Here is a 15,546-nt window from a genome sequence, read left to right as displayed (position 1 = left end):
CCAGTCGACTTGTTCATCTCAGAGCCCTTGGAGGGAAGATCACAGCTGTCCTGTTTTCACTTTTAAAACCATCCTTCAACGCGAGAGCCCGCATGGTTCCCTCTTTTTGGATCCGCAAAGTCTGCAGCAACTTTGCCTCGAGGATGTCCCTTCCATGTCGCCGCCGTCTCTGTGGGGGGACACAAGGCCCGCCGAGGGCACAGACACACAGGGACCAAAGGGGGTCGGGGCCTCGAGAAGGGAGAGTGTGCAAGTCCGGCTTCTCAAACCTCCACAGACTGGATCTGGTTCATCTGTGCCCGCATCACCTGGATGCTGTTCAGGATTTTCTTCTGGTGGCCGGCTAACGTGACCCCCACTCGCAGGATGTCCCTGGAACGAGAGGCAAACGAGAGATCCGTCACTGGAGAAGCGCTAGGGAGAAGGGAGCTGCCACGTGGGGAATGGCAACCTGGAGAACGTCCCGGGGGCTGTGAGTCATTCATGGGGGGCTACCAGTGGCGCAAAGAGCCAGGCAAAGCCCACCCCGTCTCCACGGTGGCACATTGCTTCTTGGAGACCTGCGAATCTGTTCCTGAAACAACCGGATTAGCCCTCTAGTGCAGCATCAGCCATCATCCTGTGATATGGAATGCGCTCCCCAGAGAGGTCCGCCTGGCGCCGTCATTATACCCTTTTCGGCGCCAGCTCAAGACCTTTTTATTTAACCAATATTTTAAAGTTAGCTAATTTTAATGCTATATTTATTTATATAATTCATTTTGCCTACGTTATTTTATACTGTTGTGGTATAGCCAATTTATTTATTTGTTTAGGATTGGTAGGTTTTAATGTTTGTAAATGTTTGTACATAAATGCAAATAATAATAATAAATAATAATAATAATCCTGGCAAGTGGTGGTCCACTTCAGCTTTACCCACCGATGCCCTCCTGCTTGATTGGGTGAAGCTATTTCTTTTTGTACATGGGGGAGAAAAAATAATCTTCCCTGAGTTGAATCACAGTCTGTTTCGAGCAGGTGTGAATGCTGCAGAGCTGGGGGATCTGTTTTATGGAATGAAGATGTCCTGATACGATGACCCAGCTAGAAAGAATGGGATCATGTGGGGTAGAAGAGACCAGGGGTAGCTTTCAGGGGTCAGGGAGCAACAGAATTCAAAGTGTCTGATTGCTTTAACTCGGGAAGGTGAGCTTAGAGAAGGGAGAACTCAGGAAGGGGAGCTTAGAGAAGGGAGAACTCAGGAAGGTGTCCTACCATGAAGGGCCAGCTTCTCTGCAGACTTGCATTTATCATTAAGGGGTGTTGGCACTGAGGGGAGCTGCTGTTCTTGGGGTGCATCCCAAGGGCACACTGATCTGGATTTAAAGGAATGAGCAAAGGGGCTCAAAATGTGGGCCACTTCCAGACACTGAGATCTCAAGGGCAGGCTCACAGGTGGGCAGGTGGCCTCCGGGAAGAGCCAAGATGCACATTATCAGATGGGGACTTGGAACAGGGCATTTTCTCGGGGAAAGACGAGGCAGGTACTGCTCTCAACCCATGAGGCAACCTTGGCAAAGGAGGGTGTCCCAGTTAAAGGACTGGTGTGCTGAGAAGAGACATGCTCATTTCCGCCCGAAAGGATGGGGTCCAAAGAGATTCCTAAGTGGAGTTCCTAGACTGGGGGCAACAAACCACTCTTTGCATGCTCAGAGATTCATCCTGGGTGGTTGCGCTTTGGGAAAACCCTTTGGTGGATACAGAACTTTCTGCAAAGAGAGGTCTGTGGCTTTGAATGTGCAAGGGGAAGAAACCTAGCTCATGATAGAAGTATTTATTCATTTAGAATATTTTTATCCTGTCCGATACAATCCAATTGTCCCAGGACAGCTTACAATAAATAAATAATAAATACATAACAAGCAAAAAATACAACAAATAAAATACGACTGAGAATATTAATAAAACCAGAGTAAAATTATTTAAACTTTAAAAGGTTGGGTGAATAAAAAGGTTTCACCTGATGCCAAAAAACATATAAAGTCAGTGCAGGTGAACCTCTCTAACAAATTATCATTATTTAAATAATTAATGTAATGATGATTACATTGCCAGGCTTTTAGCACAGGTTTTAGAACAGTTTTCTGACTTGAGGACCTCCAACTGTTTGGAGGCATCCCTGTCCCGGAATGAGAGCTGATTTATACATGTAGCAGAGCTGCAAACCATGGTGGGGGGGCGGGGGGGGGGGACTGACCGCTCCATGAAAAAGGTTTCCTTGCATGTAGAAAGCTGTAGGTCCTGATCCAGCTGTTTCCTGGAAGGGCTGGAATGGTTTCTTTTGTGTGTTTCTTAATACAAGGGAGCAGTTGAATCTGCATCCCTCTTCAGCTATGCTATAAAAGATGCATTTCCAACAGGGCTGTACGGTGTGTTTACTGGTCTTCCCTGCCTGAGCTGCAAAGAGCAACTTAGAAACATAGAAACAGGGCAAGTCAGAAGGGGTCTCCCGGGCCATCTAGTCTGACCTCTGGCACCAGCCGGCTCCACTCACGACATGCCCACCATGTGGACGTCCAGCCTATCCTTGAACACCCGCACCGATGGGGCCTCAACAGCCTCTTGTGGAAGCCCATTCCACACCCTCGGGGTCCTGACTGTCAGCAAGTGCTTCCTGGCAACCAAATTGAACCTTGGCTCCCTGAGCTTTGCTCCGCTGGAGCACGTCCTGCCTTCCTCTGCAGGGGAGAACAGGTCTCTACTCATCTCCCTGTGACATCCCCTCACATGCCTGTATGTCGCCAACAGATCCCCTCTGAGTCTCCTCTTCTCCAGGCTGAAGAGGCCCAGTTCCCTCAGTCTCGCCTCAAATGGCTTTCCCTGCAAACTGGCTACCAACCTTGTGGCCCTGCGCTGCACTGACTCCAACCTGGCTATATCCTTCCTGTAATGAGGGGCCCAGAACCGAACACAATGCTCCAGCTGTGGGCACACCAGAGTCGTACAGAGTGGCAGTAATACCTCTCTCGATCTAGAAGCCACGCTGCTGCCTATGAACCTTTGCGCTTTCATTGCTGCCCCTCCATGTGCTTAGGCCAAGCACCCCAGCAAGGATCCCCTGCCTTAGCCCTCTAAACGGGACCCAGTAAGGCTTACTTTGAAGCTGCCACTGAGAACTGGGAGGGCTGCCCACCCGCCTTCTGCCGGCACTTACTCCATTGTCATCTGAGACACCACATCGAAGCTGGTGAAGCCTGAGCTGGCAAAACTCTCCTTGTATTGGCTCATCTTGATGGCCTCCAGCCATTCATCGACGGTGTTGAAACTGGAGTAGTCCGGGATTGTACGGTCCAATAAGGGGAGGTTAATCCTGGAAGAAAGTCCCAGAAGTGGGCAGAAGAAAATAATTCTACTTCCCTTGGCATGCAAGAATTTGATCCTCATCCTCATTTTCTTGCCTATCTTGGGAAGTTTACTGCTCACCCAAGAACCAACATCCTTGGATACGAGAGATGTCCCAATGCCCTACACTAGGATATATTCTTCCCAGGCTTTCCCTCGCCTCCATTTGCTCCCCTTTGCCTGCTGTCATTCCAATGATTTGGATTGTGAGATGCTTGAGACACAGGGCTGCCCCCATTCTTTACAAAGGCTCGTGTGTGCGGAGATGGCATTAAAGAGATAAATAAGAGAGTGCCAGATCTGTGTGATTCAGCCAGAAGAGTTTCCCACACTTTGAAATATTGAAGGCCTGCCAGAACTCAGCTGAAAACTCAATAGCTCGATGCTATAATTATACAATCCCTTCTATTCCTTCTATGGATCAAAAAAAGGGCAGGATAGAAGGGTCATGCATGCAGAAGCATGAGCTGAGCCCACAGAGAAAGGTCTCCCGTAGGCACTTGCAGATGCGACATCTCCCTGGTCACATTTAAGGGCCCATCCTTTTTCCTACCCTGAGGAGAGGGGTGCCATGGCTTTCAGGCTGTTGGGGTTCCGGATCATCTTGTCTAAGGTGTTGACAATCTGTCCGAATTTGGGCCTGTGGTTGCGATCCTTCTGCCAGCAGTCCAGCATGAGCTGATGGAGGGCGCTCGGACAGTCCATGGGCGGAGGCAGGCGGTAATCTTGCTCAATGGCATTTATTACCTGCAAGAGAAAAGCCCCTGCTGAGTGTCAAACTGGACGAGATGGGGAAGGAATTTATTTGCTTCGCACCCAACCATGAACCAACCCTGATATCACTGGTGCGTTCCAGACCAAAAAGTGAAATAAAACATGATCCTCTAACACCTTTTGTGCATCACTGAATTTTGCCAGGCAGTTCTCAGAGTGTCAAATGCATACAAGAGGGAGAATCGTATGAGCGTATGAATGCATTTTTAATATGTTAAGGAAAACAGGCTGAGAAAGTTGCATGCACTGGGGGAAATGGCATAGGAAAAAAACTAATCAGTCGGGGAGAATTCTTTGCAAAAGTTGTCCAAACACCAAATAGTTGGTGCGATGCAATCAATCTCTCTCTCAGGATTGCCATGGATAATTCTAACAATTATAATGCTAAGAAATTTGGGGGTGAGGGAACAGAATCATGCCTACGTTATGAGAAAGGTAAGGGGGACCTTAACTATAATTACAACACACATTCTCAGTTTGGCCTCAGTTTTAGCCGAGTTGTCCTCTCCCCAGTAGCTGGGAGATCACCTTGAGAGGCTGAGGGGCATAAACCTCTTGACACGTCAAAACTTAAGAAAAAGAAAGTGAAGAGATATCAAGGGGAAATGCATTTGTAGGGGAAAAAGTTGATCAGTAACCATAAAGAGAAAGAATTGAACACTTCATCTGGACAAGACGGAGGCACTGTGGGCCAGGGAGATGGCCTGAGATTTGAACTCCATCCCAGATGCGCTTGTGTTCCTTCTGAAGGACCACGTTCATAATTTGTTAATGCTTCTGGCTGCATCACTTCACTGAGACTGGGAGGCCTCTGTTTGCGTTAACTTGCTGTGGTTGACCCTAACAGAATAGTAGAGTTGGAAGGGGCCAAGGAGGCCCTTTGGGTTCGACCCCCTGCTCAGTGCAGGATTTCACGGTCAAGCATCCCAGACAGAGGGCTGCCCAACTGCCTCTTGAATGCCTCCGGGTTGGGAGAGCCCACCGTCTCCGTTGCTTTTCTTCTCTGACAGTTAAGTAACGTACGTATGTCACTTGGAAGATGGACTTGTGCATTTTACGTGAGCTGTCTTTGAAAACAGCTGGAAATGTCAACAGGTACAGAATGAGGCCACCCGGATGCTGGTGGAGGAAGGAAGTCAGAACATGCTGCTTTTTTGCACCATGTTCACCGGGTGCTGTTTCCAAGCAAACTGCTTGGGTGGATCTATGCAGCCCTTCCTGCGATGGGAGCAGCTTATCAAAGAGACCATTTTCACCCAGAAGATTTGCTCACTAAGATTAACTTCAGAGGCTCTGCTCAGGTGCCCACTGAAAAGCTCAGTTATGGTGGCGGACTCAAGAGACGGGGCCTTTGTCAGAGTGGCCCCACAGTGAGGAGATCTGCTGCAGTTAAGGGATACATCAAATCTTGTGATGCGGCCTTTCCTGAATGTGCTTTGGGCTAAATAATCGCAGGCAGTTTTGGTTTCTTTATTTGCTCTTCCTGAAATGTAAAGATAGAATCAGCCCTACGCAGCTCCAGGCAGCCTTCTCCAGCTGCGCCAGTTTGCAACTCCTAGGATCGCTAGCTAACTTGGGGTTGCCAAAAATGTCACACTGTGCACACTTTGCAAGGGCTTGACTCTGAAAGGCAGCCTCTGCATTCATTAAAAATGAAAGGGTAGACAGCAAAGAGCAAGCGAGGAAAGGGTAGGCAGCAAAGAGAGAGAAGCTACCCAAAGAAAATCAGCGGACACAGGAATCCTGTGCTTCGGAAGGGAGGCGAGCGGGCACAGAGAGGCAGGGGCGAATCGGCCAACCGGCGTTCTGTTCCAGAGGCTGGCTGCCGGCCAACCCGTGACAGTTCGCTGGCTCTCCTTTCCCAACATGGCTTGGGTTGGGTTCATTTACAGCTTTTGTTCCTTCTGCCGTCTTAGGCTGCTAATTAATTGTTTGCATGCATTCCCATGATAACAGAATGTTGTTTATCCATCACCCCCATGACTGATGGTCACTCTGCTTCTCTTCATCTTTAATTGGGCATTACGTGGCTCATGCGGGCACGCACAGTCCCTGGGAACACGTCCCTCCGGCACAGAGACATTGCCGGCTTTCCTCACTGCTGGAGCTTCCAGCAGAGGCCGAGAAGGCTAATCGGCAGCAAGCGCGACCTTCTTGCAGGGAAAGATCACTGTCGATTAAGGAACAACAGCTTCTGGGGCAGATCGCCCTGGGGCAGGAGGGGGAGGGGCAGAAGCAGCCGCAGAAGGAAAGGAGAGAGACTTCGGAGTTGCTAGCTCTGAGGCGATTCTCTGAGACCACTCAAGCAAACATTAGAAATGGGAGGGATAAGGAGGGTCCGTGTTGGGGCTGACATTCGTGCTGATTTGTGGAAGGGTATGAAACCAGAATGCTAGGAAGCCCCACTGCTCCTCATTTTCCTCCAAGGGAGCTGGTCTTTTCAGCCTGGAGAGGAGGAGACTCAGAGGGGACCTGTTGGCGACATACAGGTACATGAGGGGGTGCCACGCAGAGGTGGGTAGAGACCGGTTCTCCCCTGCAGAGGAAGGCAGGATGCGCTCCAATGGAGCAAAGCTCAGGGAACCAAGATTTAGGGTGGATGCCAGAAAGTACTTGGAATGGGCTTCTACAGGAGGTAGTTGAGGCCCCACCAGTGAGGGTGTTCAAGAACAGGCTGGACTTGCACATGGTGGGCATATCATGAGTGGAGCTGGCTGAAGCCGGGGGGTCAGACTAGATGGCCCAGGAGACCCCTCCTGACTCTCTCTGTTTCTATGTCCAGTTCTGAATCTCACATTACAAGAGGGATATACCAAGTTTGGAATCGGTGCAGCAAAGGGCTGCAAGAACCATGGCTGGTTTACAGGGAAAGCCAAATGAGGAGAGACTGAGGGAGCTGGGTCTTTTCAGCCTGGAGAGGAGGAGACTCACAGGGGATTTTTTAGTGACATACAGGTATGTGAGGGGGTGCCACGCAGAGGTGGGTCATGGTCTTTTTTCCCCGGCAGTGGAGGGCAGGACACATTCCAAGGGAGCAAAGCTCAGGGAACCAAGATTTAGGGTGGATGCCAAGAAGTCCTTCCTGATGGTTAGGACCCCTGGGGTCTGGAATGGGCTTGCACGGGAGGTGGTTGAGGCCCCATCGCTGAAGATATTCAAGGAATGGCTGGACATGCACATGGTAGGCATGCCATGATTGGAGTCGGTTGGAGACAGGGGTCAGACTAGATGGCCCGGGAGACCCCTTCTGGCTCACTCTGTTTCTATGTTTCTAAGCTTGCCTAGCAGGAACAGAACATGCCTTGCCCTAAACTGGATGCCCTTTCTGACCACAGTCACCAGCTCAAGAAGCCCACCAGACTTGGAGTTGTGGCTCGTGTCCCCGCCACTCCGCAACTGGCTTGGGTGCACTGGTGCTGCTCAGCAGCTGCTGAGACTTGGGGAGTTATTACCTGGTCCACTGCCAGGGCCATAACACACCAAGATGGCAGTGGAAAAAATAAACCAGGAAACAGTCTTGGGAAATGGTTTGCCTTCACCCTCTTTGAATTCTCACAGAAAGTTACTTTTCTTCTGTTAAGCTTTGGCAGGCGAACTTTTGCCAAGTGGCTGGGTGCCACTCTCGCTCTGATTACAAAGGGGTTATCAGTTCTAGCTTCTTGCAAAGAGGGATCTGTCCCTCCTGCAGCTACGCAGAGTACAAGGAAGAAAGTGGGGACTAGAAGTGGAGAGAAGCGAGAATGAGAGAGAGAGAAGGGTGGCAAAAAGAGGGCAAGAAAGGGAATGGTCTCTCCCACCGTCTCTGGCACTGTCTTCCCCTGCTATCCCATGAAAACGTGGTCCTTGGCTGAGTGGGGTCCCGTGTGAGACTCCTCTGCTCCACCAAAATTCATGTCCGAAAGCACCACTGGCAATTGGTGTCAGATTATTAGGATCTTTGTCCTCTGGATGAGGTATCCTGAGCTTTCTCTGGTTTTGCGTTTGGACATCTGGATGCAGTTAAGGAGGATCCCTAAATAGGATACGCCAGGTGGATATTCCTGGAGGAGGATAACAGATACTAAGAGGGGATGCCACATCAGTGAAGATAGCAGGCATGTTTGGGGAGGTGGGGGAAATTATGTACATGTAGCTCAGACATAAGAAGATTATCGATGGCCATGTCGACTTTACAGAAGAAGTGAACGAGAGAGAGAGAGATTGTCCCTGTCACATGAGGACAGGGATTGCTGAAAGTATACAGCGAGAACTGGCCATTCAGCTTTAGGAAGAACTAGCAAACTTTTGCAAAAGCTTGAGATGTTAAATAGACTATTTCAGAGACTCGGGTTAAAATCCTATAGCCAGAATCCCTCCGTCTTCATCAACAGAGCATGTAGCTTTTGCAAAGTGTGTAGAATTGCATAGGATAATCTCCCCGCGACCCTAAGCACCCAACTACTTCATACAAGTTCCAACTTCCTGCTCCAGCTGTATGGAAGTGGATCACATTATTCCCACCAGAAGGTGTGTCCTCCTTCAATGCACAACGATTGCATGGTATTTTGCTTTAGTTGGTTTTTATACAGCTTACCTTATTTGTTTTTTAAAATCGTTTCTGAACAGTGCACAAGATTCCCCTCTGCATAGCAGAGAGAGCTGTGTCCCAGAGCCATGAGCCCGAGGATGACTTACATCTTGATTGGTCATGTCCCAGTATGGTCGCTCCCCATAGGACATCACCTCCCACATGACTATGCCATAGCTCCAGACATCACTGGCAGAAGTGAACTTCCGGTATTGGATGGCTTCTGGCGCTGTCCAGCGGATGGGAATCTTTCCACCCTGCAAGCAGGGGAGAGAAGCAGTACAGGATCAATATGGACGGCTGGCTGGAGTATTTCTGGACCTGCCCATTGTACGAGACCGACGGCACAATGCAGTCTAAAGCATGCTTGGTTGAGATCAGGTCACTGTCCCAGAGCCCTTCTGTCCCTTGGGGCTGGACGAGCACCCCCATTCCCGATACTTAATTTGCGATGGCTTCGTGGGGCCACACTCCCTGGCCTGACTCTTTGGCACTAGGGTGCTTGTTGGCCACACCTTTGCGCATGGAGAGAGGGCATAAGAAGCACGGGTGGGGTGGGGTGGGGTGTGGCTGGCAGCTGCCATCTTATTCCCATGGTATCTTGTCTTACACTCATGCTGTCAGTCTTGATCGTTGCTGTGAGTTGGTCCTTTCCCTCTTTCCTTCTGGATACCAAACTCAAGATAATCCTTGGAAATACAATTATTTTACTGCAACTCGATGGATTAGAGGACAGTGAACTCTAACAGCCTTCGACCAAAGTGGAGGGAGAAGCATCTGCTCATAGGAAGAGCTGAATCTAAACTGGAATTTAGCTTCCACCCCTCCTTTCCAGGAAAGCTTCTGGTTTGACCTGACCTGTTTTAAGTTAAACTGTGGAGAAATTGGGCTCAGTGTTAAGGAATTAAGAGCTGGCGATTTTTATTTATTTATTTATTTACATTATTTCTACCCCGTCCTTCTCAAACATGCCAGGATGGCATATAACATAATAATCAATTACAATAAATAAATACAGCACAATAAAATTACATAATGAACATAAGAAGCTGTGACTGAGAATAATTAGATTGAAATTAATTAAAATAATTAAATATTTAAATATTGAGCAAATAAAAAGGTTTTCGCCTGGCGCCGAAAAGAATATAACGTTGGAGCCAGGCAGATTTCCCTGGGGAGCGCATTCCACAATTTTGGGTGCCACCACAGAGAAGGCCCTCCTCCGGGTGTTGACTTCCCTAATCTCCTTCAAGGAGGGTTCCCAGAGCAGGGCCTCCGCCTCAGATCTTACAGGGTAGGAGGGCAATATTTTGCAGTACATAAGTGTTCAGAGTGACTCTAAATCTCACGTATTGGACAAAGAGGAGGGCGATTCAAAGCTGGGAAAGCTCCCCAAAGGCAACTGGTTAACCACTAATTAAAAAAATGTTGGACAAGAGGGGCCTTCGATCTGATCCGGAAGGTCATTTTCAATGCTCTTATTTGTAATGCAGGACAAGCTGTCACTGTGCTGATCAACCTCCTCTCTGCCCCCCTTTCATGCCACCCAGCTCTAAGAAACGTGCAAGCACTGAGGCTTTGTCGCCAGCGTTGGTGATGCCTCAACACACTTTCTGCTTATCAAAGAGGAAGTGTTATAAATTGTTAACACGGCTTGGAACATCTGCGTTGCGCAGCAGAGTGCTTTTTGATGCACCACCTGTGTCTTCCGCGAACGCGGCTCCCCACTCTGCCAAGCAGCAGCAGCAAGGACAGATTCCTGCAGAAGGCTGACCTAGATAAAGTGCCGTATGACCCTTCCTCACACATCTCTGTAGACGGGACTTCCAGCTTGCTGGGCTTGGCTGATTTGTGGCTCCGTAATTTAAGCCAGATAGAGGCAACGCTTTGCCCCGCCATGAGCCATAGGAAGCTCTGAAGACCTGAAGAAAGGGGCATGGATACCTTTGGGAGTTCGAAGAGAGAGCCCTGGTCCTAGGTAGGGGTGGACAACCCTCTCTTTCACTTCCGAAAAATTGTTCCCATTTCCAGATGCAAGTTCTTTCCACCCTGTGTTGACACCAGAGCAAAATTTCCCTAAAATCTGCAGGAAAATCAATATGCATTTTGCCCAGTGCCTGCTTATTAAATTTACATGTATTTTTGAAAAAAAAAATGTATAGATTAATCTATCCCTAATAGATTCCCCCCTTTTTTGCACAGGCTGAAGTATTTATATATTTGTATAATCCCATTATAAAGCTATCCAAGCCTCTAATAGCTATAACATCCTGTGCTTCTGAAGGCCGTAAATAATGTGTTTTCTTTTATCTACCCTGGATGTCTTGCTAAACAGTTTCGCTGAGTGATTCCAAATGTTAGAATGAGAAAAGAAATCTTCTCTGTCCATTTTTTCTCACATGGTACATTATTTTATGTATTTCTACCTCTGTCCCCAACACACACACTCCATCTTTGCCTTTGTTGCCAGCTGGGGATTATGGAAACTGTATTCCAGCACATCTGTAGGGAACCAGCTAGGGGAAGATTAATTTAAGCCTTGCCCTACAGGGAAGATATTTCCATCCCTTGGTGATTCGGTTGCCCATTTGGGTACCTTTTGCAACTCCGAAATGGCCTTTGGTGTCACCAGACTCATCTGTGGCTACTTCAGAATTAGTTGCATTAGGGATTTTGTCAAAGAGCACAGGACATTGCCCGTGCAGCTTTGGTATTGGAGTGATGCAGAAATAAAACTATTAAAAATAAAATGAAATGAAATGTGGAGGAGGAGCAGCAGCAGGAGGAGAGAAGAGAATGAGAGAAGAGAGAAGAAGGAGAGAAGAGTGAAGAGAAGGAGAGAAGAGAGTAAAAGGTGAGAAAAAAACATGAGAAGGGAGAAGAAAAGCAGCAGCAGCAGCAAAAGAAGAGGAAAAAGAAGGGCCAGGGTTCCATTTAATTCCCAACCCAGCCTCCGCGATGAAGTCCTGCTTTCCAGCTCAGTCCTTCCATGAAACATGGAACTTTCCTGAGGTCCAATCGAGGGCAAAGTAGGAGGAGGGAGGCTTCGGGTCTGGGCAGGTGCCATCTGGAAAGCGGTTCTCAACTGTGCAAGGTGGGCTGCGGTGCAGGACCCCCGGTGCTGACCTTGTTGCCCAGGCAGGGCAGCTTCTGCCAACAGGCGGCAGCTCCCCCCTCCCCCAATTTTCTGCAGTTCTGTTGGAATGGAAGAGCAGGAACGGTGGGCTCTCCCCCTCCTCCAAGGGCTGGGGTTGGGTGGAGAGCACACACCTGGGCCTGCAGAGGGATGCACAGGGAAGGTGAAGCGTGGGGCAAGCAGGCAATGCTCAGGATGCGCCAGCTCTGCTTACTGCTCAGAATCCACGGCCGTCCCGAGTGGGCGGGAGATGCTGTTCCACCTCCATGCGAGAGAGAAGAAACAGACCCCCTCCTCTCATGACTCCTCCCCTCCCAGAGCAGCCGCTCCAGTAGCTTGCCTCAGAAGGAGAGACTGGACAGGGTGGGGAGGCTTCCAAGGAAATGTGATCTCCCTCCCACTGGAAGGACCGTGCGTGCTAGTGGGGCGTGGTGGGGGGGCTGTATTTGGCTACCTAGAGGCATCTCCTGGCCTTGGTATGGTCCCCCAGCACCCCCGCCAGGCCCTTTGGAACTGCCCGGGCCACCTGTGTGCATCCCGCCAGCTCTGCGCTTACCAGGGCGCTGGTGTAGGTGGGGTCCGAGGTGTCGTCCTCCAGGAAGCGCGAGAGGCCGAAGTCCGAGACCTTGCAGACGAGGTTGCTGTTCACGAGGATGTTGCGGGCAGCCAGGTCCCGGTGGACATAGTTCATGTCGGCCAGGTACTTCATGCCGGCCGCGATGCCCCGCAGCATCCCCACAAGCTGGATCACGGTGAACTGTCCGTCATTTTGCTGAGTGGGCAAGGGAGCGGCAGCGGTGAGCAGAGGCCGAAAGAGCGGCAGCTCCTCGGAAAGGTTAGCACGCCCCTCTCCCCTGAGACCACGACCTGAGACTATCTGAGCCGAGCCGAGCCTTCTTTGAGCAATCACCATTTTTCCTCGACTTTCTTTATTGCTCCCAAGTACAAAGCACCCAGGACCGATCTCTGAGCATGCACAGAGCAGGGTTCTGAACCCAGTCTGACGTTTAACTCCAGGAACGCTCCTTATGAACATGCCATGGGGGCGGGGGGACCGCGAAGGGGAGCACACCTCCTCTCCACATGCTGCTCATTCTGTTGGGCCTCCCACCTCTGTTGACAATTTGTCAAGGGATCAAAAGCGTGTGTGTGAGGGGTGGGGGTGGCCTGCACCTGAACATTCCTCGGTCTCAGAATCCCCTCCCAGTGGGTGCACATCTTGACCATTCCCAGACACTGCCTGGCTCTGCCCAGCACCTGGCCTTGAGATAATCGCCTCCGCCTCCTCCGCCTCGGCATCCAGCCCTAGCCCATCCCTCACAATCCCACCGTGACTTGCCGCTTGCACTTGTCCAAGACCGCCATCCTCCTTGCTCCTAACAGAGCACTGTGGATCTCCATGGGGCTCATAGCAATGGGATTTGGTTAGCCCTAAAGAGATCCCCTCTGAGCACACGGCCCACAAGATGCAGGAAACAGCCCATGTGGACGACGGCCAGTCCTGCTCCGCAGGGCCAAGCAAGATCACCTTCAAACATCTTGGATAAAACTGGGTTCTCTTAGGATCTGCAGGTCAAGGTTAACTGTAGGCACCTGGGAGAGTGGAGCTGCTTCAGGAAGCCAGACCCAAATGAGGGACCTGTGGAAGCAGACCAGAACCTGCAAGGTCTTGAGGTGGCGGCCAGGCGCCAGCCCTGGTGATCTGCTTGGTCCCAGGGACTAGCCTGGGCAGGTGGGACCCATCCGGAGCCCACGGATGCCACTTCCGAGAAGATGTGCCTAGCTGCCATTATGGAGAGCTCACCACCTGGGGCAGCCACACACAAGGTTCCCAGACCTCCTCCTGCCTGCTCCTGGGGGCTGCTCACAGAAAAGGAAGCCATGAAAGTGAGTCTCCTGTCCGGTCCCCCTCCCTGCCGCCACCTGCTCCTGTGATAACGTACCCGGAGGAAAGAGTCTAAGGAGCCGTTCTCCATGAATTCGGTAACAATCATGACCGGGGTGCTCTTGGTGACGACCCCCTCCAGGTGGATGACGTTGGGGTGGTCGAACTGGCCCATGATGCTCGCTTCGCTCAGGAAGTCCCGCCGCTGCTTCTCCGTGTAGCCAGACTTCAGAGTCTTGATGGCCACGAAGCTCTCCCTCTTGCCCGGCAGCTTCAGGTGGCCACTGCACACCTCCCCAAACTCCCCTGGCGTGGAGAACCGAGGTCAAAACCCTTGCAGGTTTGGGGGGGATGTCAGAGGTCCAACCCTCCATGTGCACAATGGCCAGCCATCCGCCCACATGATCCCTCAAGCAGGATGGGTGAGGAACCTCCACCTGCCCAAGCCCTTCTTCTTCAGATGTGCTGCTTCTGATAGCAGAGGTAGCACAAAGTCTTTGTTTAGTCGCAAAGTCATGCCCGACCCATCACAACCCCATGGACAACATTCCTCCAGGCCTTCCTGTCCTCCATCATCCCTGGAGTCTGCCTAAGCTCATGCCGACTGCTTCAGTGACTCCATCCAGCCACCTCACCCTCTGCCGTCCCCTTCTCCTTTTGCCCTCAATCGTTCCCAGCATCAGAGTCTTCTCCAGGGAGTCCTTCCGTCTCGCTAGGTGGCCAAAGTATTGGAGTTAGCACAAAGTCTACAAGGCTGTTTTCCAGATAGTCTCCTCCCTCCTGCATGGATCTGGCCAATCTCCTCTTGAAGCCATCCGGATTGGTGCCCATCAATGCTTGCCTTCATCCTGGCCCAAACTTCCCCAGTGCCTTATGGCCCCATTCCCCAAAACTAGGGATCATTCCTTTTTGGGGGGTCAATACCCCCAAACCTCCTCCTTTGCCCTCTCCCCTCCTGAGAATGCCCCTTGGTGCCATGTTACTCTAAGGTATTCTTAGAGAAAATAACAGTTTCTACCAGAAGTTGCCCTTTCATTCTGTAGCTGCCAAGTTCCACCCCCATCACTGGCCCTGGGGCACTACTACATTTGGGGTGGGGGCAGAGAGACCCTGTGAGAGAGAGAATGCACCTCCTACCACCATCTACCAGGAAGTTGCCCTGGAATCCCACCTCCCATTCATCCTCCCCCTTTCAAGCTCAGAATTAATTAAACTAAACCATGACTTCCGGCTTGGCCCTACCTGGGCTCATTCCAAACCACGTTCTCGCTTATCCTCTTGCAGGAAACATGGACTGCGCCAGGCTGAAAAGTCCAGCTTACCTGCACCGATCACTTGCTCGATTTTGACACACGAGATGTCGATCTCCTTTGCAAACTCCCGGACGGCCTCGTTGGGGTCCTCGTAGGTGAATGGGTCAATGTAGATCTTCATACCAGGTGTCACTGCTCAGAGGTGGGAAAGGGGAGATCTGCATGATTCATTTCGTGTTCTCAGCATGCCTCTACCTCACCTGTCCCCTGATCAGCGCTTGGCTACGCCCACCCTTTCCTCCGAACCTTGCACGCTAAGCATGGCTTTTTTTGCACCTGTGTGAGGATACACGGAAGCATTGGAAGCTGCAAGGGCTACTTCTTTTCTTTTCTTTTATAACTTTTCTTTTATAACTTCTTTTATATCGTTTATATTTTTTATTTATTTTATATTATTAATTTTAATTTTATATTGTTATTTTTGCATTGTATTGTATTTTATTGTGTTGTATGCCGCCCCTTGCCGAAGCCTCGGGGCGGCTTACAA

At 50.4% G+C, this 15,546-nt stretch overlaps 1 protein-coding gene across 1 annotated transcript in view; it reads right to left on the bottom strand.

Annotated features, from left to right (window-relative positions):
- Nucleotides 1–263: 263 nt before the first annotated feature.
- Nucleotides 264–15,546, bottom strand: part of EPHB2 (EPH receptor B2) — a 109,193-nt gene continuing 93,910 nt past the window's right edge. The window contains exons 10-16 of the mRNA XM_044452361.1: nucleotides 15,069–15,194; nucleotides 13,805–14,052; nucleotides 12,418–12,633; nucleotides 8,833–8,982; nucleotides 3,938–4,131; nucleotides 3,197–3,352; nucleotides 264–372 (exon numbers count right to left, since the gene is read on the bottom strand). Of these exons, the coding sequence (XP_044308296.1) occupies nucleotides 264–372; nucleotides 3,197–3,352; nucleotides 3,938–4,131; nucleotides 8,833–8,982; nucleotides 12,418–12,633; nucleotides 13,805–14,052; nucleotides 15,069–15,194 (1,199 nt within the window). The remainder of the gene's footprint in view (nucleotides 373–3,196; nucleotides 3,353–3,937; nucleotides 4,132–8,832; nucleotides 8,983–12,417; nucleotides 12,634–13,804; nucleotides 14,053–15,068; nucleotides 15,195–15,546) is intronic.

The sequence above is a fragment of the Varanus komodoensis genome, unplaced genomic scaffold, assembly GCF_004798865.1.
Source record: "Varanus komodoensis strain SLA01 unplaced genomic scaffold, ASM479886v1 scaffold71, whole genome shotgun sequence".
Lineage (NCBI taxonomy): Eukaryota > Metazoa > Chordata > Lepidosauria > Squamata > Varanidae > Varanus > Varanus komodoensis.
Note: the sequence above shows the minus strand (reverse complement) of the source record. Positions and strands in the feature narration are given on the sequence as shown.